Raw genomic sequence first — 27,521 nt, forward strand, 5'->3', positions numbered from 1 at the left:
GTTTTAAACTCTCCATTCTCCTGCCTCAGTCTCCCGAGTCACTGGGATTACTTACAGGCATGCAACCCCAGGTCCTGGTTAGACTGAAGACTCTTAAGGATAAAAAGGTGGAAGAAAATCACAATGATCATATGCAAGCTATGATCCTGGAATGATACTGGACCAGGAAAAAAAAAGTTTTTGTTTTACTGATGTTTTGCTATAACAAACATAATTGAGATGGTTGTCAGAATTTGAATGCAATCAGTAGATTATAGAATAGACTGTGTCAATGTTAATTTCTTGTTGTTGATCACTACTATAGATATGGAGGGAGAGTACTTAGTTTTAGGTAATACACATTGATGTATTTAGAGGAGGGATATAAATGACTGTAAATTTTACTCAATAGATTCCAAAGTAATAACTATGTAAGTATATAATCATACATATGCGGTCTATACATCTTTACAGAGAGAATGGTAAACAAAATATAGTAAAACGTTAACAAAGGATCTAAATGCTACATAAGAATTCTTTGAACTATTTGTGAAACTTTTCTTTGGAAATAACTTGAAAGTAAAAAGAACTTAATAGCAGAGTTGGCAGCCATTCCTAAATTGCCTAAGTAAACTCAAACTGGTTTATTGTTGCTGTTGGTTGGTTGGTTGGTTTTCAAACTGAGGGTTGAATTCAGTAATTTTAAATGAATTTAGTGAGTCCAAACCAGAATTTAATAATAATAATAATAATAATAATAATAGAATAGGATAGACCAGCATAACATCCGAACTTTGAACATTTTAGTGTGAATACTATTTTGCGAAATGTTTCAGTTCTAGAAAGAGAAATTAATGTGCTGAGTTGCACAGCCTCAGAAAAAGTTGCACTGAGGGGAGATTCTGAGCTCAGCCCTCTCGCGCCCGCCCACCTCCAGCCAGGGCCACCCCTCCGCGCCTCTTTCACCCCACGCTCAGGCGCTGCCTTCCGCCCCCGGGCCACCTGCAGGTGAGCGTGCACGAGGTGCCAGACACTATTTAAGGACCCGCCTCCCTGTGCTCACAGCTGTCTGCTGCCCAGCCCTGCCCTCCCGCAGCTGCCAGAGGCTCGCGGGTCCCGGAACGCATCCCGTCGCTGGGGCTGCCGCCGTGGCATGGGCGCCGCGGGCCCACTCTGGGTTTTCTTGGCTCTCTTCGCGCCAGGGGTCCTCGGTGAGCTGGGAGGGGGAGCACGGGGGTAGGGATGCGTCTGGGACCGGGAAGGCTTCAGTGCCCCTATGCAAAGCATGGAGCCAAAAGCGGGAAGACGGGGACAGTGACAGACGACTGCCCCACTGGCTTTGGGAACCTTCTCCCCAATCTCCGGGGGTCCTGATTGTCCCCAGTCCCTCTTCTGGGAAGTCAGAACACCCAGAATTGGAGGTTGAGTCACACAGGGACGCCATTGGATGTACCTGGTGTGGCTGGTGGCAGACAGATCTTTCCTCCCCGGGGCTCCCAGCCCCTGGGACTAGGCAGGTGCTTCTAGCTCTCCGCCTGCGGGAGGTCTGCGAGCGCCTAAAACCTACCCAGGCTGTGCGCCAGATGGCAGAGCACACGTGTTTCTGTACACACAACTATGCTCCTACCCAGGAGCAGTAGCAGAACCTCGGTTCCTTGGGTTCCTTGACCTAAATAAGAAACACCTCTGCTCCCGACTGTGGTTCTCAGATATTTCTAACTTTGATATGACATTGGTAAACATCTGGAGTCATTTCAATAATTAAAACTTTAGTTTTCTTCAGTGTTTTTGACCTTCTGTAAGAGTGTAAGCTTTAAGAAAGTCTCATTCAATATCATAACTTTTTTTTTCCTCCCAGACTGGCTTGATTTTAAAGTATTATAATGTGTTTTGATTAGAGTCTCTTGGCTACTGTGAGTCTTTGTAATTATCTCCCATGGACAATGAATTCTTAGTTTTTTAAAACGTTTACTGTATGAAGATTTCAATAACTGGGTGACTTTTGGCAAGTTATTTGGTGTCCCCCCATCCTCAGTTTCTATATGAGATGAAGTCAGCATTAGACTACCATTTCATCTCACTGAGTTTCCTGATGAAAATAAGCAAATGAAGGGTTGATGTCTGTGGTTACTACTAAGTCAGTAATAAGCGCTGCCTGGATCTGTTTTCACAGAGCCAGCGCTTAAATGGCTGCTCCCAGTTTAAGGAATTTGAGCTATTGAATTTATTAGTTCCATTACATCTATTTGCTTTTTGAACATTGAACTGTCTCCTGGTCCTTAGTTGAATATTCCTTAGATTATTTTCTTTGAATATTTCATTGCCTTTATCCCTCTTTCCTTTTCTACCTAGTAAATCCTTTGAACAAATGCACATCCACAACTTTCTCTGACACCTGCATATGGTACAGCACCCAACCTTACTTCTTACCAGATTTCATTACAGTTTCTAAAATTTCAGAGAAGATTTTAACAGTTGAAAAATAAATTCTTCACCAGCCTAGTTAACTCACTATTCCCTACAGGTACACATTCTGTACCAGAGAAGGATCATGGTCTGGGTCCCTTAACTCCACACACATGGAAAAAAAAAACAAGATCTGCCTTTCTGTTTACTCTAAAAGCTCACATAGACCTATAATTTGTCTTTCTATCATTCTCATTCCAATAGTCTAATCCTAAGCATCTAATTGCCTGTCCAATGCCTTCCTCTCTTATAGATTACTTTGCCTCCTGCCTCTTTAACCTTTTAAATCATGAAAACCAAATTTTGAAAAATATATGTGTGTATATATATATATATATTCATAAATACATATAATATATTATATATAATATATATATAATGTTTTCATTATTCCACTCCCTTGCTCAAAAGTCTAAATGGATTCCCACTGCGTGTGGAGGAAAAAGCTACTCAGCCAGTCAAGCTCTTTCTGATTGGATGTCACCACCTTGCTCCCTGTCACATATGTGCTGCTCATCCTCTTGTCTACCTGTCATCCCACTGCTCATGGGTTGGCCACTCCCCCTTCTGACTGTTATTACTACTGTGCATTCTCCTTAGATCATTTCTTGGCTCTTGGCCAGTTTCCTTCACTTAAGAAACTCTTTACAATTATAATGCACCAATAAAAATCAATTTAAAAAAGAAAATCTTGACGTACCTTTTTAATATGTAGATGCCACCTCCCACTCTGCAGGCCCCCTTCTCCCTCATGGGTTTAGAGTATGTATGACCCAGAAAGCTGAGGCTTAACAAGCAGTTTGGAAGATTCTGAAGCAGAGGTCTATATGGCACACTGCTTTAAGTCAATAGAAAGCAAATTTCCCTCTTAAGATGTCTTCTCACCTTTTCCTTTTGATCCTTATGGATCAAATTTCCTGCACTCTTAGACTTCACTCAGGCCTTCACCCACTGGCAATCTGAGCTCATTCAGTGCTAAGAAAACAAAGTTGTGAAATAGGGAGTCCCTCTTTTCCCCAGCAGCTGAGGTACATAGCTACCCCCATTGGGGATGATTCTGCCCTCCTCTGATTAAGGCTTCCTGTCATCCAGAATAAAATCCCTGCCCCTTGTCCTTGACTAGAAGGCATCAGCTCCTCTTGGAAATTCTCCATTTCCTCCTCACTTTCTCTGCTCCAGCCACACTGCCTTCTTCCTCCCTGTCCCATGGTCACAGGCACTTTGTCAAGCCTTTGCACAGGTGTTCTCTGCTGCAGCGCTCATCCTACCTTGCCAGATCTTCTCCACAGTCAAGGCTCAGTTCACTCTCCCTGTCGTCTGACTCTCATCCATAACCCTGTCTTCTTTTCTACAGATCACCAGTCACCTTTGGAAAGTTTCTTGTTTATTTATCTGTTCATTGCTTCTTCCCTCACTGGAAACAAGTTCCACGACAGCACGTTCTTTATTGTTCCTATTATCTGACATAATTTCTATCACAGCACATGACTAGGGGTTCACACACCTATGACAATGGAAATATTCTTTCCCCTGAAGAAGTTGACTTCTCTTCCTGTGTTCACGGTCACATTCCATTCCCTCTTACCTTCCCAAGCTGTCCCCTCTTGCATCTTCCATTTGTTCTACTCTTGAGACCTCCTTTCTGGGTGGGAGGGGCTTTTCATCACTCAGTGGAACTCCAATTCTCTGTCCCTCTTCTCATCCTTCTCAGAAAATTTCTCCTTGGCTGCTTGCTCGTTCCTCTTGAGCACCTTCATCCACCCCATCTCTCTCCTCAAGCTACTTTTGGCAAGGTCACTACTAACCTTCATACTGACAAAACCAAAGGTCATTTTCTATGCTACCTTTCTTAGTCTTTCAGCAAAAACTTACTACTTCCTCCTTCTTGAAACAGTTTTATTCTCATCTTCCAAAACAAGATTCTGCACTGTTTTTTTACATAGCTGTCTGTTTTACTTTCAGTCTCCTTGGCACTATATCTAAATATTCGAGGGTATTGGGGCCTCCTCTGTCTTTTTCTCTTTTTCCTGAGAGATCTCATATAAACTCATTGCCTTAAAATTCTTTATAACTGACATTTATTGCCTGTAGTCCTGACTTCACTTGCAAATTTCTACATCCAACTGCTTACTTGGTATCTTCATTTGGATGCCTGGTGTGTTAAATATGCCACAGCTGAAATGGAACTGATTCTGCACATACATGCACCCCACAGCATGCTCATGCACATGCGGGCTTGCACATTTGTGTGTACCCACACTCACACACACGATCTGCTCCTTTTCTAGGCTTTCCTATCTAAGTGCATGGTAATTCCATCCATCAGGTAGCTCAAGCCAAAAGCCTAGAAGTCATTACTGAATCCTCCATTTCCTTAGTCCCACATCTAATCCAACAGCAAGTCTCGATAATTCTACTTCTAAAATATATTTCAAATCCATCCACTTCTCACTCTCTCTATCTTTAGACCAAGCCTCATTTTTTGCCCTGCTTCTAAAAGTCCAACCAATTTTCCACTCAATTGCCAGAATATTCTTTTAAAAGAGTAAATGAGGTCATGCAACTCTTCTGCGTGAACTTGTCAATGACTTCTATTCAGGATAACATTTAAACATCTGCCTGTGGCCCGAAAAGCCATATGAGATCACTCCTGCTGACCTCACTAACTTACCTGTACTACCCTGCTTTGATACTACATTCCAGCCACATTTGCCTTCTGTGGAGTCCTGTAGCATACAAAATCATTCCTAATATTAGGCCTCTGATGGAAATGTTTCTACCCAGTGCTTTGGTTGGCTGGCTTCTGATCCTTCAGCCACAACTCAGAGTCTCTCCTCTTTGCAGTCCTCCCTTTACCAACTTGCAACAGATGTTATCTGCCACCCTGACCCTTTCTGCTCAGGTGCATTACATTTCAATATGTTACTCTATTTCTTCACAGCACCATCTTATTTATTTTCTGGTATTTATTTATGATCTGTTTCCTTCTATTGGAATATAAATTCTATGAGAGTGGGAACATCATCTCAAGTTCACTGATGAATTTCCTGCACTTGGGAGCATAACTTAGTTAATATGCATAACGGTCATTCAAAAAATACTCATCAAATGCCAGGAAAACCCAGTATTACTGTATTTGATCATCATTTTCATTCTCAATGATAGTTTCCCTTCCTACCTGCTTTCTGACTAATCTTTCAGATAATTTTGTTATCCTACGTACATCTCCTTCATTTCTTCCAAATGGATTTCTAAGTTAAATGTATGCTTCTTCTCCAGAAACCACTTTGCCTAGTTTTTAAAAATTAATTAATTTTACAGTAAAATGCATTTGACGTATAGTACATAAATGGAGCACAACTTCTCATTCCTCTGGCTGTACATGGTTCAGAGTCACTCCACTACTGTAATCATACATGTATATAGGATAATCATGTCTATCTCTTTCTACTGTCCTTCCCATCCTCACAACCCCACTCCTCCCCTGACTCTCCTTTACACAAACCCAAGCTGCTTCATTGTTCCCGATCCACCAGCCCCACTATGGATCAGTATCTGCTTATCAGAGAAAATATCCAAAAAATTTTTGTGTGTGTGATTGTGCTTTGCCTAGTTTTTAACATGATTTGGGGATAGTGTGTGTGTCAATGTCTTGTCACTGTTTCTTCTTTTAGGTACAGCCGCTATGTACTCTAAGCTTCACTCCCTATTGTGAAGAGGGTACAGCAACCCTCAAGAACATTCATATTACTTAATGGTTCATGGAGAAACTTTTCCTTTCCTGATTGAAAAGAAACTGATTTCTGGAAGTCCTGTCTTATGACCTGGGATTTTGGCAATTTCATTCTTAAAGAGAATCAATGTGCCCAGAGAGAGTTTCCAAGTCTCCTTATTAAGGATGAGACTTTTCTATTAATCTTCATCCAGAAAGTGTGATTCTTGTCTCCTTTCCTAGTAGAAAGTCATACTACAGTATGCTTTATAGAGCACCATTTGTTTTTGACATTTCAAGTTCACTCTTAGTCTATATCATTGCTGTTGATGAAATCTTGTAGGTTTAAATTGATTTTTCAGCTTGTGAAAAATGATTTGGTATTATCCTTATGTACATCTGGTAACTAGAGGTTAAACCTCTTGATTAGAATCACAGGTATGAATAGTGTCAAGTCATGAAGTGTGTCTTCATGAGATCAAACCCTCATTTTCCCTATAATTCTTGCTGTTTTGCAAAGTATGCATCTGAGAGCATTTGTAGATATTGATGGAAGAAACTGAAGGAGTTGAGAAAATAAATAGAAGGGGACCTACATTGATATCTGGGTCCCAATAGTGATGGCCATTCTTAGATCCTCTAATAAAAATATGGAGCCACAGAAAGGGTGGGTCTGTCTGCAACTGTGGGAGCTCTGTGAATGCCTATGGGTTAACCATATTTATCTTTTGACTTTCATCTGTACTGTCTCAGAATTGTTTGAAAAACTATTTATAAAGTTGATGTTCAAATACATTTCTTTTCTGGGCAGGCCTCACAGCTGGATACTTTTTGCCTGAATTACCATCTGATCTGAAATAAGCATTAACTTCTTGTTCTCTGCATATGAATTTTGGGAGTTAAAACTTGAGCTCTTTCTGAATATGTAGGAAAAAGACTTTTGTAAGGATATCCTCAAGTGTATGGTTGTTATGGTTTTTTATTCATCTCCTATGACAGCACATATCTCATCATCAACAACACCACCACCACCACCACCACCACTGTTAGATATTGACAGACCATTATTTTGTTTATTTATTTATATGTAGTGCTGAGAATCAAACCCAGTGCCTCACACATGCTAGGCAAGTGCTCTACATTGAGCCACAACTCCAGCCCCAACTACTTCCTTTTCTTTAGTACCCAACAAAAAGTATTTATTAAGCACTGTGTAGGGTTATATTACTCTTACCAGATTGATAAAATAATAAAGAATAATAAACACATTTTTTTCTCTAGACCCAAAAGGTTTAATGATTTAAGTAATTATTTCTTTTTTTTTAGTTGTAGTTGGACTAAATAATTAATAATGCCTTAATTTTATTTATTTATTTTTATGTGGTGCTGAGGATCCAACCCAGCACCTCACACGTGCTAGGTGAGCGCTCTACTGCTGAGCCACAGCCTCAGCCCCTATTTAAATCTTTAAAGTAATTTTAAAGGATCATACATGTGCTTTTTCAAAATCTCTGATGTTCTTTAGTTTCCTATGCTACTCCCCAATGTTTTATTTGTAAGATTTTTTTTACTTATAAGATTTTAGTATTTTTTACTTAGAAAAACTAGGGCTGGATTTTTTGTTTGTTTGTTTTGGGGTGTGTGTGTGTGTGTGTGTGCATTCCAAACTTATCAAAAGGTATATATTAATTATGTCCAGGTTTTTTTCTATTAATTATACCTCAATGAAGCTGGGAAAATATTAGCAACCTCTCCCTATGCAAAAAAACCCTCAAAACATCTGTATCCTGTTTTCCCCAGGCTCTAACCTCACCATGAAACAAATAAACAAACAACAACAAAACCCACTGTTTTTTATTTATAAGGGTGTAAGAAGATGGAACAGCCTCAGGGTGTGTCTGGACTTTTATGAAAAAAAATTCTTTTCTCTAGTTCTTCCTCTGAAATCTATCCTAAAATTTCTTTGAACCTCTGAGCTTATTTCTCCGTATATTCATGCCTAGTACAATGCTATGTGTTCTTTGTTCAGTTTTAGCTTACTTTATGGAGATCAAAGTTGTTAGGATAATGGGCAAAAGATAGAAGCAGAGAAGTTCAGCCTCCCTTAGTTTTGATATTCCTGTGGTCTCTGTCTTTAGGTCAGTGTAAGTTCCTGCCAAGGTATCATTTTGCTAAGCCTCATGTTCAGAGTGATCAGTCTGAGTTTGCTGTTGGGACATCTTGGGAATACAGATGTCTCCCTGGGTATACCAAGAAGTCATTCTTTATCACCTGCTTAGACACCTCCAAGTGGTCAGATGCTCAGCAGTTCTGTAAACGTGAGTAATCCTGTCATGGAGGAATCTTTGGGTCTATCATCACTTCTGTATGGAATAGCCTGTTATTTTCCAGATAAAAGACCAGTAAATTAGTATGTCATGCAGTGAAGAGTACTCCTAGAATCTCCATGTTTCCTTTTTTCCTTAGGGGTATTGATTATGGGGGTTAAGTCACCACCGCAGGCGAAGCCTATTAATCCTATTTTCTCCATAACTAGGTTCTATGATCTCTATACTGTATTAGAGTGACGTTAAAAGTTACTATGCAAGGAATGTTAGTTTCACCCTTCTTAGCACATTCAATTCGAGAAATTGAATAATTAATAGATATGAAGAACTACACTAGACAATGGGGTTTGGAAGAGACAAAAAAATTAATTCAGTAGTTTCTGCTTTAAGGAATTCCTACACTAGTTGTAAAGACTGATTCTTAAACATATGTTGTACTGTATCATTTATTTATAGAGGTAAAGTACTATATTATAGAGAAATAAATAGTAACTGATATCTGCAGGAAATAGAGAAATCCAGGACTTTTGGACTAAGGATGTTATATCATATGCAGAAGCATAGTCGAGCGTGGTGGTGCATGACTGTAATCTCAGTGGCTTGGGAGACTGAGGCAGGAGAATCTCAAGTTCAAAGCCAACCTCAGCAACTTATTGAGGCCCTAAGCAACTTAGCAAGACCTTGTCTCAAATAAAAAATAAAAAGGGCTAGGGATGTAGCTCACTGATTGACTGTGTTACCACAGAAGCATAGAGATATGGAAGAACATAGATTTAGAAGGAAAAAAAAAATCAGCGAGAGTGGAGAATAGGGTCCCCGGTAAAGAATAGTAGTTGGTTAAGTAGATTGGTGTTTAACTATGAAAGATCATGCATTTTTTTTCTATAAAATGTTAAGCCATTGCAAGTTTTTAAATGTGTGGGGTGGCCTGGCCATAATTATACTTTAGAGAATTATGCAGTGATATGATGATATATGAGACCAAGGGAGACCAGAGTTAGAAACTCAATAATACAATGAGAGACTTCAACAGGATCAAAATAGTCGATTTGGAGAGAAATTTCTGCAACCCAGAAGCCAAAATTTATTGACTAATTGAACGAAGATCAAGGAGTAAAGGGTGAATTACAGAAAGGAAATGATGACCCTGAGGGTTTCTTAATCTAGAATAGGCAGATGATGCCATCAACTGGTGCATTTTGATGCCATTCGAAAGGGGAATTGAAGATTATAAGTTATAATTGACCACAAAGTTTGCATCCATGCTCATAAATAGAGATCATCTATGTTAAACAAATAGTGCTCCAGAATGGACTGATCCTTGGAGAATTAACACATTTTGCCAATGTCTATTTTTTTAAGTTGTAGTTGGACACAATACCTTTATTTTATTTATTTACTTTTATGTGGTGCTGAGGATTGAACCCAGTGCCTTGCACCTGCTAGGTGAGAGCTCTACCGCTGAGCCACAACCCCAGCCCTTTGTCAATGTCAATTTTTTAAAATAAATATAAGTAGGCTCATCAGCAGATTCAGTCAGGTTGGGATTTAATATAGAATGCAACATGTCTTCTGAATCCCAACCCCAAGACCTGTTTTTTTAAATTTTGTTTTCCCTTGTAGGTAAATCATGTATGAGTCCTAGAGAACTCCTCCATGGCTCTGTGCTTATCCCTGAGGGTATCGAGTTTGGGTCAACAATCACATATTCTTGTAATAAAGGGTGAGTTGGCAGGATACATGGATACTAGTAGTTCAACCAGAATCCATCAGTCTTCCAAAATAGACCAGAGTCATTGTGACCTCCCCTTTAAAGTTCATAAGCAAAAAGGAGTCATCTTGACCTGCTCCAGAGACAGGTCTTCAGGATCACCCAATAGAGGATCCCTAGACAGAAAGAGATTGGGGCTACACTTCTTTTAACCTTAAATCTCCAATGCTATAGACTTGAAGGTCCAATTGAATCTGGTTTTAGATTCTTGAATTTTTTATAAATCCTTAGTGTACTGCCACTCCCTGCCATACATGATATTCTTTTTTTTCTTTTTTTTTTTTTACATTCTTTCAGTAAAGGAAGAATTAGTTTTCTAAAATATAATGGTAGCTGGGAGATGATCACTCATCTCTTGTCTTTAGATATCGACTCATTGGTGGCTCATCTGCTACATGTATTGTCTTGGACAATACTGTAATCTGGGATCAGGACATGCCTTTTTGTGAATGTGAGTACAACAATCTCTTTATGGCATCCTATATAATTTCTCAATCCTCTTTTAGGGGGAAACTGTGCAGCTCCACATCAAAATGAGTACTCAGGAGGGTTACGCTTGGTTTAGGTAGTTCTGAGCACAGAGTGTGATCTATCCTCCTCTGTGGTTCTTACTCCCAACACACTTTCCTTTGATTACTATCTTTTGGTAATGTTATTTTATAGTGAATGATTTCTTAGATATAAAATATATCATAAGATTATACATTGACCAACTTTATTCCATGCAAGAGTAGGTCATCCTGAGTGCCTTCTGTAACAGTTTATCTGTACTCTGAAGTAGAAACTAGGGACAAACTCATAGCTTTTTGAGTTTTCATCAACCTGTTCCGTGTATCTTCCTGCCTGGATACTTCCTATTTAGAATCATCTTTAAGATCAGGACACAGAATTGCAACAACAGAGATAAATGGTAGGCTGAGTTGAAGTTTGGTTTATAAGAATGAAAACAAAATTCTTAGGAAGTATAACATCTAAATGCCTTCTTTCTTTTCTGACCTACCTCCTTAAAAGCTATTCCTTGTGAGTCACCCCCAACCATCTCCAATGGGGACTTCTATAGGACCAGTGAAGATACCTTTTACTATGGCATCGTGGTAACTTATCATTGCAATGTTGGACCACGTGGGGAAAAGCTGTTTGACCTCGTGGGTGAGAAGTCAATATATTGCACCAGTCAAGACAATCAAGTTGGTGTCTGGAGCAGCCCACCCCCTCAATGTATTCCTCAAGTCAAATGCCCATTTCCAGAAATTGAAAATGGAATTGTGGAATCCGGATTTAAACGTTCATTTTTCTTAAATGATACAGTGATGTTTAAGTGTAAACCTGGCTTTACCATGAAAGGCAACAACATGGTATGGTGCCAACCAAACAGCAAGTGGAATCCTCCACTGCCAACATGCTTGAGGGGTAAGTTGGGATGAAATTCTGGGTATCTGGAAATAAAATTAGTGCCTTGGCAGGATAGATACATGGGACGTACAGGAAGAGTAGGAAAAGCAAACCATATGTTACTGGGATTCTTTTAAAAAATTTGGAAGTAATATCTAAATGTTGAAGGGGTAGAAAATTTTATTATTATATTCTGGGAAATTACTAGATCTGCATTAATATAGGGAATATTATAAGAAACTTTTTTAAAAAACTCTCAGAATGAATTAAAGACTTAAAATGCAAGACATGAAACTACTGGAAGAAAACATAAATGAAATGCTTCAAGACATTGGAATTGGTGAGGATTTTTTGAGTAAGATCCCCAAAGCACCTGACACTAAAAATCTGTACATCAAAAAAATGACCAACAAAGTGAAGAGGCAACATACAGAATGGAAGAAAATATTTGTAAACTACATATCTGGCAAGGGGTTAATAACCAGACTACACAAGGAACTCAAACAACTCAAAAGCAAAATTTTTAAATAATTAAATTTAAAAATGGACCATAGACATAGTCATTTCGGGAAAAGAAGACATATGAATATGAATAGCGAATATATGAAAAAATTCTTAACATTACTAATGATCAGAAAAAATGCAATATGACATCATCTTATTCCAGTTAGAATGGCCATTATCAAAAAGAAAAAATGTAGCATGTGCTGATGAAGATATAGATAAAAGGGAATGCTTACATAGGGTGATATAAATGTAAAATTTGTACAGTCATTATGGAAAACAGTAATGGAGTTTCCTCAAAATATTAAAAATAGAAATACTATATGAAGCCAGCAATCTCACTCCTGGGTCTGTATATATTTAAAGGAAATGAAATCAGTGTGTTGAAGAGACCCTGCACTTCCATATTTACTGAAGCATTATTCATAATAACCATGAAGTGGAAACAATCTAAGTATCTATCAGCTGAAGATGCATAAAGAAAATGTAGTGCACAAACACAATGGAAGGCTATTCAGGAATAAAATGAGAAGAAAACCTATCATTTATGGAAACCTGGATGGAACTGGAGATCATTATGTTAAGTGAAATAATCCAAGGCACAGAGAGGCAAATACCACATGATCTTATTCATGCATGGAATCTAAAAAAGTTGATCTCATAAAAGTTGATTATAGGATAGTGGCTACCAGAGCCTAGGATGAATGGGGGGCGGGGGAAGCTGAGGGGACATTGACCAATAAATACTAAGTGATAAGAGAAATAAATTCTAGTGTTCTGTTGCACAGTAGGATGATTCTATGTAATAATGATATACAGTACATTTTTTAAAAAAGATAAAAGAAACAATCTTGAAAAAATTCACCACAAAAAATGAAAAATATTTTAGAATATTGCTATATTTACCATGACTTGAATATTACACAACATATTCATGTACCTGAACATCACATGGTATCTCATATATTGGTACAATGTTATTCCAATTAAAAATAAAATAATAACAAAATAAATAAACTGGGTGCAGTGGTACATACCTATAATCCCAACGGCTTGGGAGGCTGAGGCAGAAAGATTTCGAGTTCAAAGCCAGCCTCAGCAACGTAGCAAGGCCCTAAGTAACTCAGTGAGACCCCATTTCTAAATAAAATATAAAATAAGGCTGGGAATGTGTCTCAGAGGTGGAATTTGAGTGCTCCTGAGTTCAATCCCTGTACCCGCTCCCCCCAAATATATTATATATGTAAATATATTATAGAGAGAGAGTCACAAAGTCAATAGAGATTATATCTCTCTCTCTACCTATCTATCTATATATATTTATATTTCTTTAAATGAGGATAAAATGAGCTCTCAATCCTATTGGCCATGTCAATTGGGGAAATTAGGTGAGATCAGAATTTGATTCAAAATATCATGGACATTATACATTTTCATATTGAAAAATGTAACCTTTATGAAAGAAGGCTAATGGTCTGATTGAGTCTGTTCTCCCATTCTTCCCTTCTCCCCTACTCTTATTGCAAAAGATCTAACTTTCTAAAAACATGGCAGCATTGGGAATTCCTCTCACAAAGTTCAGAAAGCTCATCAGTCTTGTTTTGGGAGCAGAAAAGAGACAGATTTGGTATTGAAAAATGTGTTCCTGAAGTATGGTTCCCTTGGTTCCACTATTAGAGAAAGAGTATCTTGGATGCTGTAGTAGAATGAAATGAAAAACAATGAGTGAGTGTGATGTTTCCTGCCAAGGATCAAGATAGAAAAAACAGGTGGCTGCCTAGGTCTTCATGTCCAAAAAGAGCAGTAGAGTCAGCCCTCTCCTCCTCTCTCAAAGTGGGTGTCTGCCTTCCCAGGAGAGTTGATAGAGAATCTCCATCCCACTCCTACCATCCACAGTCTTGCTATAAGTTGTAAAGAAGAAGGTTCTTATTTCAGAAATAAAAGACCGTCTGGTCTTGTTCTTTTCTCAGGGTGTCTACCACCTCCACATGTCCACCATGGTAATTATAACAAAAGGGATAAGGAGCTCTTTACAATTGGACAGGAAGTGTCCTACAGCTGTGACCCTGGCTACACTCTCATTGGATCTAACCTTGTGCAGTGTACATCCTTGGGAACCTGGAGCCATGCAGCCCCCACATGTGAAGGTGCCTAAAGCTCTGCTGCAGCTAAAGGAAACTGAGCCGTTTCCTGACTGCACGTACCAGCCGTGTCTCTTTTTCCCTAGTGAAATCATGTGATGCCATTCCAAACCAACTTCTCAATGGCCGCGTGGTTCCTCCTCCTAACCTCCAGCTTGGGGCAGAGGTTTCCTTTGTTTGTGATGCAGGGTGAGTGCGAGGTGACAGGGCCTGAACTGACACCTATCCAGAGCTGAGAAGTGCAACATGTGAGCTCTAAAAATGGTTCATTTTTTTTTCTCACTTTGATTCTTTTCCCTCTCTTTTTCTTTACACTTTACGACTAAGAACTCTGAGAGTAAACCAAACGCTTTTCATTTTCTCCAAGTGTATGAATTGGGTATGGTCAGTCAAGGCTGGAAGTTATCCAGTCATTATTTGAAAAAGAAGAGTTTTGGTTCACAAGTGAAGGGTCTCGTTATGGAGAATGAATACACGATCTGGGTTCAGTCAAAGAGACTCCTCAGGGTGAACCTGCGTAACAAGGTCTTTGATATTTTCTTCTTTAGGATCTGAGGCCTTGATCTTCACGATGGTCAAGAAACTCTTGACCTTTGGATGCCAAAGAGGAGAGGGAGAGAATTCAGGAAAGGAATATGATGCTTAGGCTTTGTTTTCTCTCTGTTGTTACCTAGTCTGGATCTATCGTGTGACTGAGTGGACTTACCTTGGACTTTTTCCTTACCAGAAATGCTTTAAAATATAGATTCTATCCATACTTGAAAGAAGTGATTAATTCCATGCAACAGAGAATTGGTTTCTTTTAGTGGTGATTTGCTATCCCTTATTGTTTAAGGTTTCGATTAAATGGCAAATCTTCTAGTCAGTGTGTCCAAGAAGGAATGACAGTGATCTGGAGTAATAAGTTTCCTGTCTGTGAACGTGAGTAGAAAACAAGAATCATCAAATATGGATCTTGCCTCTTGATGTTGTTTGTGTTTACATACGTTTGCCAACTATAACATCTTATCCATGTGTGTGCTTTGAATGAAGACATCTGTATTTATGTATCTATATCCATACAGGCATATGTAGATAGATATGTAGATGCCCACTTTTCTCTCTGTTTTAGCATGTAGAACCAGAAGGGTTAAATTTACTCAGTTGACTGCATGTTGTACTGTGGATTCTAGTTACCTGGACCAAAACCAAGCATAGAAGGATGTGCTAAAACAGTTAAACTGTGGCTTCCTGTGCAAGTTCCTCTACTGAAGGGCTCCTCTTGGAGCCAGGGAAATTAACTAAAAAGGGTGGGGTTTGGTAGTTTTCTCTTTGTTCTGAGGCTTACCCAGGAGAGGTGTGCATATTAACAACTAATACCATTCATGCCCATGAGGACCCCCAAATAAAGGATATGAAGTGATTATTCAAAGATTCTGTTCACTTCCTGTGACTTTCTCAAAGGAATCTAGCTTTGAGGAATGGCAGCTGACCTGTGGTCAAGTTGTAGTATCTGTAGAGGTAGGACCAAACGTGATCATGCCCAGGTATGCGGTGCATTTGAAATAGGCACTGGGTGATTATTCTGTTCTAGGTACTGAACTTGCCCCTTTCCCATATTTTTGTCTCACTGAATTCTCATCACACTCCATGAAGTAACTTGAATTATACTATTGATAAAGAAACTGAGGCTGAGAGAAGATACAACTTGCCTAAGGTCATACAGCTATTGAATGACAGTGGAGATTTGAAATCAGGTCTACTGAGCGTGAATGTCATTAGTCTAAGATGCCTCCTCATATGTAATTACCATGTCATTAATATATTATTCTCATGTGCTATTTGTTTATTGTTTCTTATTAAAATTGTTTAGCTAGAACTATTGTACAAATTCAGTTTCACTGTTATTGTTTGGTTAAAATGGTTTATATTGATTTGTTAGCTGAGGATTGAGAAACAGGTAAGAATTTAGGATCTTGGGAATCAATGAGGACTGTAAGTAAGACATAAATCATACAAATACCTAAGCCAATTTCTGAAAAGTGGCATTTGAATCTTTCATTTAAGTTTGAATATTTTAGTGTCACCTTCAGTGTGCCAACATAATTCCTTTTCTATTTTTCAGGAATTTCTTGTGACCCTCCTCCTCCTATAGAAAATGGTCGGAACAGTGCTTACTCACAACCTATACGTCTTGGTACCGCAATAAGGTACACTTGTGGGGCTAAATTTCGTCTCATCGGAGAAAAAGTTATTTTGTGTACAAGTAAAGACCAAGTGAATGGAGTCTGGGATAAACCTGTTCCTGTATGTGAATATTTCCAAAAAGATTCTTCTTGCTCTGAGCCCACCGTACCAGGGGGATACAGAAATAGAGAAGCTAGACCGCCATACAAACATGGTGATTCTGTGACATTTACCTGTAAAGCCAACTTCACCATGAAAGGAAACAAAACTGTTTGGTGCCAAGCAAATAAAAAGTGGGGCCCAACGCCACTACCGACCTGTGAGAGTGGTGAGTGAGAAAGAAAAACCTAGTTGAGGGGCTGGGGTCTCCCATCTCTGTGCAAACCACACTTTGTCTCTTCCCGAAGGGAGGAAAAAGATGGATTTCAGGATGATAGGGGTGGAGGGAGGAAGCAAGGGAAAATTTGAAAATTGAGGTTTCCGTCTTTTTCCTTCATCGTGGAGGAATTAGACTGTCAATTTGAAGAACATGACTTGAGCAAAGGAGTTTGAAGTATTAGAGGAAAATGTCATTGATCCTTCTTAATAACTGAGTGGAAAGAAAGTCTCCTAAAGATGGGAGGCCAGAGTTTACTAGAGCTATGGGATTTGAGTGATTTTAAACTATGCATTTGGGTTACTACTAAAGTAATAAGAAATGTGGGATCTAATAGAAAAAAATTCACCCAGTGGATGTAAAATCCATTGAGGAAGGCTGTACTATAATCTGGCGCAAGTGACACTCTGTCCTCTGTGCTTGGTAAGCACATTCTGAAGTGACACCTGGTATCTCTTCAAGTTATCTCCTGAGACGACATCACTCTTCGGATCAAAAGACTTTGAAAACTGGACTACTTTCAATTCTTCATTTTCTTCTCATCTGGTTTGGTTTATATTCCAAATGCTCTCCAAATCAAATTTCAATTCTCCAATTACAAGGACTGACAATATTTGAAAATGTTATAGCATCACAACTAGATATTTATTTTCTTAATAAGGAATAATATTGATAAATTCTAAATGGATTAAAGGGCCAAGAAACTATTCAATCATTAACAATATAATTCCATCTACCAATAGATTGATCTATAAATAGATAGGTACCTAAATGTGAGGATAGTCTCAGAGGAGGAAATTTTTAAGATAGTCACAAAATTGAATGACTATGGGAAATAGTAACTAAGTTTTTGTAAAACTTTAGGTAGATGTACGTATACTGACATATATAGACACATTTGTATGATATAGACATACTCTATTATTAAGTACAGGAAGCATACGATAATATGTATGGAGTATGCCCACAATATATTAGTGTATATATGTATCACATGTTGGATACCAGTAAGCTATATGACTAATACCTGGCAGGATTACCCTGCAAATAATAAAGTACTACTTTTGGAGCAGAGAACAAACTTAAGGACAGGATGAAAAAATATGGGTAAAAGTGGATACTTTTAGCAACTGAAATTTTTCTCAAGGCAAAATCAATTCATATAGTGTAATTAAAGATGAAAATTAATGCAAGAGTCAGGGCATAAAGTGTATACAATTAAACCACACTTGAAGTTGAAAATTAGTGACAGCTGGTTGCTATAAATTACATGCCATTTATTTGAATCTATGTCCTAAAGTCAGCAGACAGATTGTGAAGCCCATCTCATCTGATGGCTTTTTTTCCTAATATGTGTGTGTGTGTGTGTGTGTGCGTGTGTGTGAAGATATCCCTCTGCAGTGTCCAACACTTCCTGAGATCCACGATGGACATCACACAGGGCAAGATGTGAGCCAGTTTGCCCCAGGATTTTCTGTGACTTACAGTTGTAAACGTGGCTACTTGCTTAATGGAGAAAAGATCATTAGGTGTCTATCTTCGGGAGAATGGAGTGCTGCCCCTCCCACATGCAAAGGTACCCTATATTTGCAATCTGTTTCAAGGAATTGGGCTGTGCTGTGATTTGCCACCGTTTCTTATATGTGGCTTGTATTTTTAGAGGCACGGTGTGACACTCCGGCGCAGCTTCTCAATGGGCAGGTAGAGGTACCTCAAAGTCTTCTGCCTGGAGTGACTGTGAAATTCTCCTGTAATGAAGGGTGAGTATCAGGAGTCTCTTTGAGATTTAATTTATTTGGATGACCCATGCATGGTGGAAACTGAAACTTGCAGAAGAATCTCTGGGAGGATCTATGGCTATCCCGAGTGAGGTTGTAAGAGAGAGAGCTGGTTTTAAAAAAAAAAAAAAAAAAAAAAAGACAAATTCAAATGGAATGAATTTGTCTTGTATTTTGAGTGAGAGGCTGACGTTCTTCAGCACAAACTGCCTGACAGCTCTGAATGACCACCCTCTGTCTCCAGGTACAGATTACAAGGCCAACCTTCTAGTCAGTGTGTAATTGCTGGAAATAAAGCTATTTGGACCAAGAAGCCTGTATGTGAAGGTATGTAAGAACCGTAGGGCATATGTAGAACACCATGGTGGTTTGACAGGATGCTGCAGTCTCAGCTTTACAAAAAGCTTCTGGTTCATTCACTAGCATACAGACTCTTATACAGCAAAGGATGCCTAGAAATCCTAAGCAGCAGGGTCTTCATTGAAGCAGCCTTCAATTGTCTCTTTATTCTCAGCCTCCCTCAAGTCAAATGGGCTTCCTAGGCTTTTCCTTCTCTGAAAGCTACATAGACTTGTGAAATCATTAAAAAAACATTGGATAGTTGGTAATAGGAACCAAAGGATCAGCTGAGTCAATATACTCAAACATGAAGATTTAAAGTCATACTTTTAAATTATATGGTTTTCGCTGTCTTGATGGAGTTATTACAGATATCACTGTCCTTGAACCTAGGAGGTGGGAGTAGTTTCAAGCAGCACCTGAGGCATTGTCGCTTGCAGTACACCTGTGATTTTTCATCTCTCTCTAATTTCTGTAGAAATTCTTTGCCCACCACCTTCCCCTATTCTCAACGGAAGACACACAGGCAGCTCTTCAGGGAAATTTTCATATGGAAGCAGAGTCACTTACACTTGTGACCCAGACCCGGAGAAAGGAGTGAAGTTCATCCTTATTGGGGAGAACACTATCCGTTGTACCATGGATAGTCAGAAGTCGGGGACCTGGAGCGGCCCTGCACCACGCTGTGAACTTTCTACTTCCGCGGTTCGTTGTCCACATCCCCAGATCCTGAGAGGCCAAATGTCATCTGTGCCGAAAGATCAATATTCCTATAATGACACTGTGGTATTTGCCTGTGAGCCCAGCTTCACCTTGAAGGGCAGTGGGAAAATACGATGTAATGCCCAAGGCACGTGGGAGCCATCAGTGCCCGTCTGCGAAAAGGGTGAGTGTTCTGCACTGATGTATCATCTCGAAAAGGTCGAGGAAGGATTGTGGGCTTTCAACAGGACCTTTTCCACTTCCTGTGCTCTTGGTCAAACTAAAAATAGAGTGGGCAGAAATTCTATGGAGGACTTTCTTAACACTCCCCACCCTACCATGGTTTCGTTTTGTGGAAATAGGCTTGGGGGAAAAGTATTAGGGATCATTGAGTTGTCCATTTCTTTCTTTAAAAAAAAAAATGGAAGTAAAACACTTGTTTGCCTTAACAATGTTTCTTAAAAGGGAAGTCATCAAAGCCCTCACCCAGGGATATATCAGAATCGCCCATAAAAGCATCCAAGATGGTTCCTTAAGAAGGAAGAAACAGGAGAGGAGTTAGATCAAGCAGGAACGATCTAAAATTACCCTAAACTGGGTTGCAAGATACCCTCTGTGCCACATAGCTGCTGCGAGAGTGCAATTGTGGCATTAAGGTCAATTTTTTTTTTTTTTTTTTTGCTCAGTTTCTGTTGTTATCTTAAAGCAATTGTTTTGTGTTTTCCTTTGCTTTAGAATGCCAGCCACCTCCTACAATCCTCAATGGGCAAAGAGAAGGTAGACGCCTGGTCCGCTTTGACCCTGGGACCTCCATAAAATATAGCTGTAATCCCGGCTATGAGCTGGTGGGAGAAGAATACTTACACTGCACCTCGGAAGGAAAGTGGACACCCACTACCCCTCAGTGCAAAGGTATCAAGCCTCCAATGCAGATGTTTTACTGTTTTTAAGATTACCTTGTGCTGATGTCTCACCCTCATCTACTTTCCTAGTGGCAGAGTGTAAACCGATAGGACGGCAACGCTTTCAAAAACCTCAGCATCTGTTTATTAGACCAGCTGTTTACTCTTCTTGCGGTGAAGGGTGAGTGAAGGCTCTGACTTAGTAGTGCATACTACTATGTAAGAGTAGTTCATGTTCCTGCAGAGTCGATCACGCTATTTGTCCTTGCATAGAAACTATGCAATGGATAGATGGTACTGACCCTAGCTACATTTTTGTTCCTGTTGCTTCTATCACTTCTTGTTCTGAAAGGAACAAATCTGCCTTAAAGCCAATAGTTCTCACGTAGCTTAGTGGTCAGCAGATGGCCAAATGATGTGACTCTTTATCCCTAGGTACCGGTTAAGTGAGAATGTTTATCAACTGTGTGAAGGTACAGTTCCTTGGTTTATGGAGATTCGTCTTTGTAAAGGTGAGTGGCAAAAAATGACAGAGAATCTGAAGTGATGTGCCACCTATGTGTTTCTTGGGAGATTTCGGTTTCAGATCATGCCGTGAGGATTAGTGCATTAGATTCCATTCTGTCAATTCTGTCAATGGTTACAGTGGCATAGCTTTGCCATGTCTTTCTGTTGTCACCGTTGCCTACTTCAATCACCTAAACTGAATGTATTCAGCTGCTGATTCTCTTTTGTGATTTAGGATTATGAGAATAATGAGAGTGATGACCGTGTGAACCTCCATCTTTAACATGGGGTAACTGTGGTTTAGTGAAGAGATCAGGAGATGGGGGTCATATCTGAAGTCAGATTCTGTTCCCACTGATTAATAGCTGTATGACCTTGGGCAATTTAAGTAGCTTCTCTCGTCTGTAAAACTGGCATCAAACTATAGACTTCAGAATTATTGGAATTAAATGATACTAACCCTATTTTCTGGATGGGAAAACTGCTAGTCACAAAATAGGCACTCAACCAACAGTAGATACTCTTAGCCAACTGTACTATTGTATCACCTCAGCATGAAGCACTCAAAAAAGCATAATTCTATCACCTGTACCGTTTGTCCTCCCATCGGCTATGTTCAAAGAATTCTTCCTTTAATTAGCAAGTGACTACTGGGTCTTTCTGCCTCATAATTTGATATCGATCGGTATGTTCACTTTCAATAAAGATTTTTCTTTCCTGTGAAACTGCTTAAGTTTTATATCCATAATGAACTTCGAAATAACACCATGAAAATTCATCCATAGCCTCCGGGAAATGACAGCGTCACAACCTGCTTTGCAAATATTCTTTGGTGTCTGAGAGAGACTTCTACAGTATCTTTTCATCTCTCTAGAAATCACCTGCCCACCACCCCCTGTTATCTACAATGGGAGACACACAGGGAGTTCCTCCGAAGACGTTCCATATGGAACCATGATCACTTACACGTGTAACCCGGGGCCGGAGAAAGGAGTCCAATTCAACCTCATTGGGGAGCGCACCATCCGGTGTACAAGCACTGATGGAGAGAGAGGCACCTGGAGTGGCCCCGCTCCTCTCTGTGAACTTTCCCTCCCTGCGGTCCAGTGCTCAGAAGTCTTCATTGAAAATGGATTCAAGACATCCATAAAGCCAGCCCCATATTTCTACAATGACACTGTGACCTTCAAGTGTAATAATGGATATACTTTGAAGGGTAGTGGTCAGATTCGTTGCAAAGACAATGATATCTGGGATCCTGAAAAACCAGTTTGTGAAAAAGGTAAAAACCCAATGGGCATTTTTTTTAAAGGTATTTACTTAGTTTTTTGTTTATTACTCCCACTCAATACTAGAGTTGTGGAAAAAGCCAAGGGAGCATGAATTACTTTTCATTCCTTCGATTCTTCGAAAGAATGTTCTATGTGTGTTGTATGTATTCTTCATGCAAATGCCCCCTTAGAAATAGGATATAGTCAGGGTAGATAATGAGAGGGATTTTTTTTTAATGGGACTTGTTCTTTTACAAGAGTAGAAAGCATTCAGTGAAGAATGAGAGCTTTCTGATCCTCGGCTTCCAAGTTTTAGATGGTCTGTTGTCAAATGTTGCATACTTACAATTTTGGAGTAGAATTCCTCTGTGTTGGTGTTTATGTGGGGGAGCTTTCTCCTCAGGATGCCAGCCTCCTTCTGGGCTCCATCATGGTCGGCATACAGGTGGAAATATGGTCCTCTTTGTCCCGGGGACGACTGTAGACTACACTTGTGACCCTGGCTACATGCTGGTGGGAAACAAATCCATTCAGTGTATGCCTTCAGGACACTGGAGTCCCACTCCACGATGTGAAGGTACTTTCAGTTCCTGAGTTGTCTTTGTCTTTGAGATGGAGTATCTATGAATAAATTCCAACTTTGCTCCCCCAGAAGCATGTAAGGATGTGACAACGCTTCCAGCTGAGGCACGTGTGGAACTAGTGAACATGGCCTGTCAAGACGGGTGAGTGTGAGGTAGCCCGTTTTGAGTAAAGGGGTCTGCCTTGGGTTTGCTCACTCACTCTGCCCACAGCTTTTCTTGATGAGTTCCTTTACAGGTTCCTCCTTGTTACACCCACAGAGAGCATTAGGTTGTGGTGGTCTAACTAGCAACTGACTTTCTATGCTTTCTTGAAATGGGAAGAGCTTTACAGGGTTTCTAAGTCTAAAGTAGTTTTCTTATTTACAAAATCAAGAGTTCTAGCTTCCTCTGCCAAAGTTCCTATTTGGAAGTGCCTCTGTATCTGTAGTTTGAAGAAGCCCAGTTGCAGAAGTGTGATTTTTGAAAAAGGTAATGTATTATATTCTGTCTCTCACTAGGTACCGATTGACTGGACATGCTTATAAGAAATGTCAAGATGCTAAGAATGGGGTTTGGTTCCAGAAGATTCCACAATGTAAAGGTAAATTTGAAAAAAAAAAAAAAACCACAAAACTACAAAACTACCTGTGTACATAGCGGGTTAGAGAGGGAAGGCCACCGAAGAAATTTCATTTATTTATGATTCTCCCTCAGTGTATATGTAAGTAATAGAAAATCTATCAGTGTTTGAGTCAAGCATAGTAGCACACACCTGTAATCCCAAAGGCTAGGAAGGCTGAGGCAGGAGGATCACAAGTTCAAAGCCAGCCCTCAGAAATTTAGTGAGGTTCTAAGCAATTTAGCAAGAGCTTGTCTTAAAATAAAAAATAAAAAGGACTACGGATGTGGCTTAGTGGTTAAGCGCCCTTGGGTTCAATCCCTAGTACCAAAAAAAAAAAAAAAACTTTCAGTGTTTTATCAACCCTTGCACTGGGAAACAAATAATAGAAAGTGAGTATTTGCCATATATTTATAAAATATATAACCATTTTAAAAAACTATAGCTCTTATTTCTAGGCCATAAGAATATAGTTATATTTCTTTCTATCTTAATACTTTTCTGAATTTTTTGGAACAAGTATGTATTACTCGTCACACCTTTTAATGAAGATGTTTAACAAAAAGCATAATCCGGCTTCCAAAAGTTTTTTAGTTATGTGAAATGTAATGCAGTTGCATAGTGTCACCTGTACTGAATGAAGATCGTCATTGTGATGGATCCACTGAAGTTGAATCCTCTAAATTTCTCCTGCAGCTATTCACTGTCCCCCTCCACCTAAGATTGACAACGGGAGGCACACGGGCGTGATGGCAGAGCACTTTCTGTATGGAATTGAAGTCTCTTATGAATGTGACCAAGGATTCTATCTTCTGGGGAAGAAAATTTTACAGTGCGGAAATGATTCTCTAGGACATGGGTCTTGGAGTGAACCTCCCCCACGGTGCCTACAGTCTCCGCCTGTAACTCACTGCCCTAACCCAGAAATCAAACATGGATACAAGCTCAACGAAACTCGTTCTGCATATTCCCACAATGACCTACTGCATGTTGCCTGCAATCCCGGCTTCATCATGAAAGGAAGTCACTTGATAAGGTGTCATACAGATAACACCTGGGTACCAGGGTTACCGACTTGTTTCAGAAAAGGTAAGTTCCTTTAAGGAATAAAATGTGGATATTGTACAAAATAAAGGTTTTTGGATATGCACTTGCCATTCTGGCTAGGGAAAAGCATTTAAAAGCTAAGGCGGTTGTATTGTTCGACAAGATATCTGATTTTCCTTCTCAATGATGCTTTTCCCTCTTTCTGTTTTCAATGTGTAGAGCAATACTATATGAAAGGACAAAAGCTAACTTCCAAATTAATTGAGGCTCCAAATTTCTTCTTCTTATGAATTTAAAATAGGAAAAATACACAGATATTTTTCTGGCTAATGTTTGACTGTAATGTTGCTTGATAATTTGATATTTAAGGCTGTCATACCAACCAGAAGAAGAACTGTAGGTGTTCCAAAGAGTGAAGCTGGCCTTCACACCCACCAAATTATCTTTCTTATAATTTTAGTTGTCACTGGGAGCTTTATTGCTGTCAATGATTATCTAGAGCAGAGACTGCCAATGAGCGACCCAAATGAATTCAGGACCCCAGAACTTCTCTGTGGCCAGCACAGTAGTCTTAAGAGAAACCCATCTCTGTTGCCCAAGAAAATTAGTGAACCTGCAAATAGTGGCATCCACAGCAATTACCACTTTTGAAAGGATAGGGGATCTCTGATTTATCACCCAGAGACTCACTTCCTAGTTCCTAAAGGCATTGGATGTGGGATCCTTAGACTACAGCCTATTTGCTAGGTAGAGGAAAAAGAAGAGAATTCTCTTGGTTGACAGATTACAACTGTGGATTAAAGCCACTGATGTTACAATATCTTCCTTTATTACTTTTCCTTAGATCATCTATGAGGTAAGTAGGAGGTATACATTTCTGTCCAGTGTTGCTTGGTCTGGTTGGAATGAATGTTTCTGGTTACCAATTAACTGGCATATGGCCGATTGCCTTTCTGCACTGTTATCACTTAAGATAGTGCTGTCTGGTATTTCTCTATGTCGAATTAAAGGTCCTTCCTTATTGATCTCTAAGCTTTCTTAGAGTGTCAGCCTCCACCTACCATCGCCAATGGGTCTCATACTGGTGGAAATAAAGCTGAGTTTGCCGCTGGAATGTCAGTCCTGTACAGCTGTGACCAAGGCTACCTGCTGGTGGGAGAAGAGTTCCTTGTCTGCACATATGAGGGAACCTGGAGTCACCCTGCCCCTTACTGTAAAGGTACTTTGTCTATTCTTTCTTTTTTTATTTTTTTTTGATCTTAGTAAATCGATTTGTTTCAAATAGATATTTTCTATGTTCAACTTAGAATCGTTGAACTGTTGAAATGTTCTATGTTCAACTTAGAATAGCCAATGAAATGCTATTAAATGGATCATTTAATTAAATGCACTTAATTGGATTAATACATTAATTAACATGAATGTTTCAAACTCAGAAAAAATGGCTTAGGCTATAGTCTGTGTGGTAAATGACCACTAATGTAATCCTTTACATACAGAAAGTTGAAGAGCTTTCATGATTAAACTTACAACAGATTGTACCTATGCTCTGGTTACAGTTATGATAAAATCATTTGATAAAATACCAATAAAAAATATGATGGTCTTTTGAGCATATTTCCTCAGGGTGGTCATGGGATTATGGGTAAATTTTTTAATAAAATCTTCAGAAAATCATCTTCACTATCAAAAACATTGCATATGAAGTATGAATAGTAAATTAATATCTAATGTTGCTGAACACATTTTACTATATGTCAGACACTGTGCAGAGCACTTTACATGCACAACCTCATGAGATCCATCTTCCTGAGATCCATAGAAGTTTGGGGCCATTATTATCCCTGTTTTATAGATGAGGTTCCAGTGGGTTGGAGAGATTTATAACTTACTCAAAGTCAGACAACTAGCAAGTAGGAGAATCAGAATTCAAATCTAAGATTTTACACTACACTGGAAAGATGAAAGAAAAATGAGAAAACATACCAGTATGAATTAGAGAGTAAGATGGGGAGTAGGAAAATAAGCCAATAATTCAAAATATTTAATATTACCCATTCAGCCTTCATCTTTTCTCTAAGAAACCTTTAGAATGATCCCATATGGAAGCAAAAAGAAAGAAAACAATCTGACTTAAATTACCTGGTGATTATTAAGACTGACAGCTGACCCTAAGAGACTATACCTGAAATATTGCTGTTTGCTATTTCAATGAAGCGTTGCTTACTGACAATGAAATAAGTTGGTTTCATAACCTTTCCATTAAAAGGAATTGCTTCTTGGGACTGGGAGGCTGTGGTTCAGTGGCAGAGTGCTTACCTCTCACATGTGAGGCACTGGGTTCGATCCTCAGCACCACATAAAAATAAATAAACAAAATAAAGATATTGTGTCCATGTATAACTAAAAAAAATTTTTTTAATAAAAGGAGCTGCTTCTTTCTCAATAAAGGGACAAAGTATGACTCCACTTCAGTCTGATTCCTTTAATTGCAGAGGTAAACTGTAACTTCACCGAGAATATGAATGGAATCCAGAAGGGACTGGAGCCTGGGAAGATGTATCAGTATGGAGCCGTTGTGACTATGGAGTGTGAAGATGGTTATACCCTGGAGGGCAGCCCTCAGAGCCAGTGCCAAGGCGACCACCAGTGGAACCCTCCCCTGGCTCTCTGTACATCCCGTAAGTGCTAAAGCCTCACTGCTACTTGCATCTGGCCCATGGAGAGAGAGCATGAGGTGTCTGCCTCAATGTTGGAGACCGCAGGGCTTTCAATTGACATAGGTCTGTGACCAGTGGTACAATAACAATGAACTTGAAGCCAGTGGTCTCTTCTAGAAAAAGCACAGATTCCTGAGGATGCATGAAGTAAATAAAAGAAAAAGAGGGAAACATTAAGAGGAGCAAAATGCAAACTAACAGTCTTCCATTTGGAAAAGAGTTGTAGCAGTGATTTCCCT

General features: G+C 39.3%; 1 protein-coding gene across 1 annotated transcript in view; it reads left to right on the forward strand.

The window, feature by feature from the left end:
• Positions 1–1,001: 1,001 nt before the first annotated feature.
• The window catches only part of Cr2 (complement C3d receptor 2), a 36,806-nt gene continuing 10,286 nt past the window's right edge, over positions 1,002–27,521 (forward strand). Inside the window, exons 1-22 of the mRNA XM_040278218.2 lie at positions 1,002–1,190; positions 8,296–8,475; positions 10,108–10,207; positions 10,621–10,706; positions 11,267–11,665; positions 14,122–14,298; positions 14,379–14,481; positions 15,128–15,213; positions 16,397–16,786; positions 18,222–18,410; positions 18,495–18,594; positions 18,857–18,939; positions 19,430–19,837; positions 20,389–20,565; positions 20,646–20,736; positions 20,991–21,067; positions 21,937–22,344; positions 22,986–23,058; positions 23,415–23,497; positions 24,212–24,604; positions 25,596–25,781; positions 27,058–27,243. Coding sequence (XP_040134152.2) covers positions 1,133–1,190; positions 8,296–8,475; positions 10,108–10,207; positions 10,621–10,706; positions 11,267–11,665; positions 14,122–14,298; positions 14,379–14,481; positions 15,128–15,213; positions 16,397–16,786; positions 18,222–18,410; positions 18,495–18,594; positions 18,857–18,939; positions 19,430–19,837; positions 20,389–20,565; positions 20,646–20,736; positions 20,991–21,067; positions 21,937–22,344; positions 22,986–23,058; positions 23,415–23,497; positions 24,212–24,604; positions 25,596–25,781; positions 27,058–27,243 — 4,033 coding nt within the window. The 5' untranslated portion in view covers positions 1,002–1,132. The remainder of the gene's footprint in view (positions 1,191–8,295; positions 8,476–10,107; positions 10,208–10,620; positions 10,707–11,266; positions 11,666–14,121; positions 14,299–14,378; positions 14,482–15,127; positions 15,214–16,396; positions 16,787–18,221; positions 18,411–18,494; positions 18,595–18,856; positions 18,940–19,429; positions 19,838–20,388; positions 20,566–20,645; positions 20,737–20,990; positions 21,068–21,936; positions 22,345–22,985; positions 23,059–23,414; positions 23,498–24,211; positions 24,605–25,595; positions 25,782–27,057; positions 27,244–27,521) is intronic.

Source organism: Ictidomys tridecemlineatus, chromosome 10, assembly GCF_052094955.1.
Source record: "Ictidomys tridecemlineatus isolate mIctTri1 chromosome 10, mIctTri1.hap1, whole genome shotgun sequence".
In the NCBI taxonomy this organism is placed as follows: Eukaryota; Metazoa; Chordata; class Mammalia; order Rodentia; family Sciuridae; genus Ictidomys; species Ictidomys tridecemlineatus.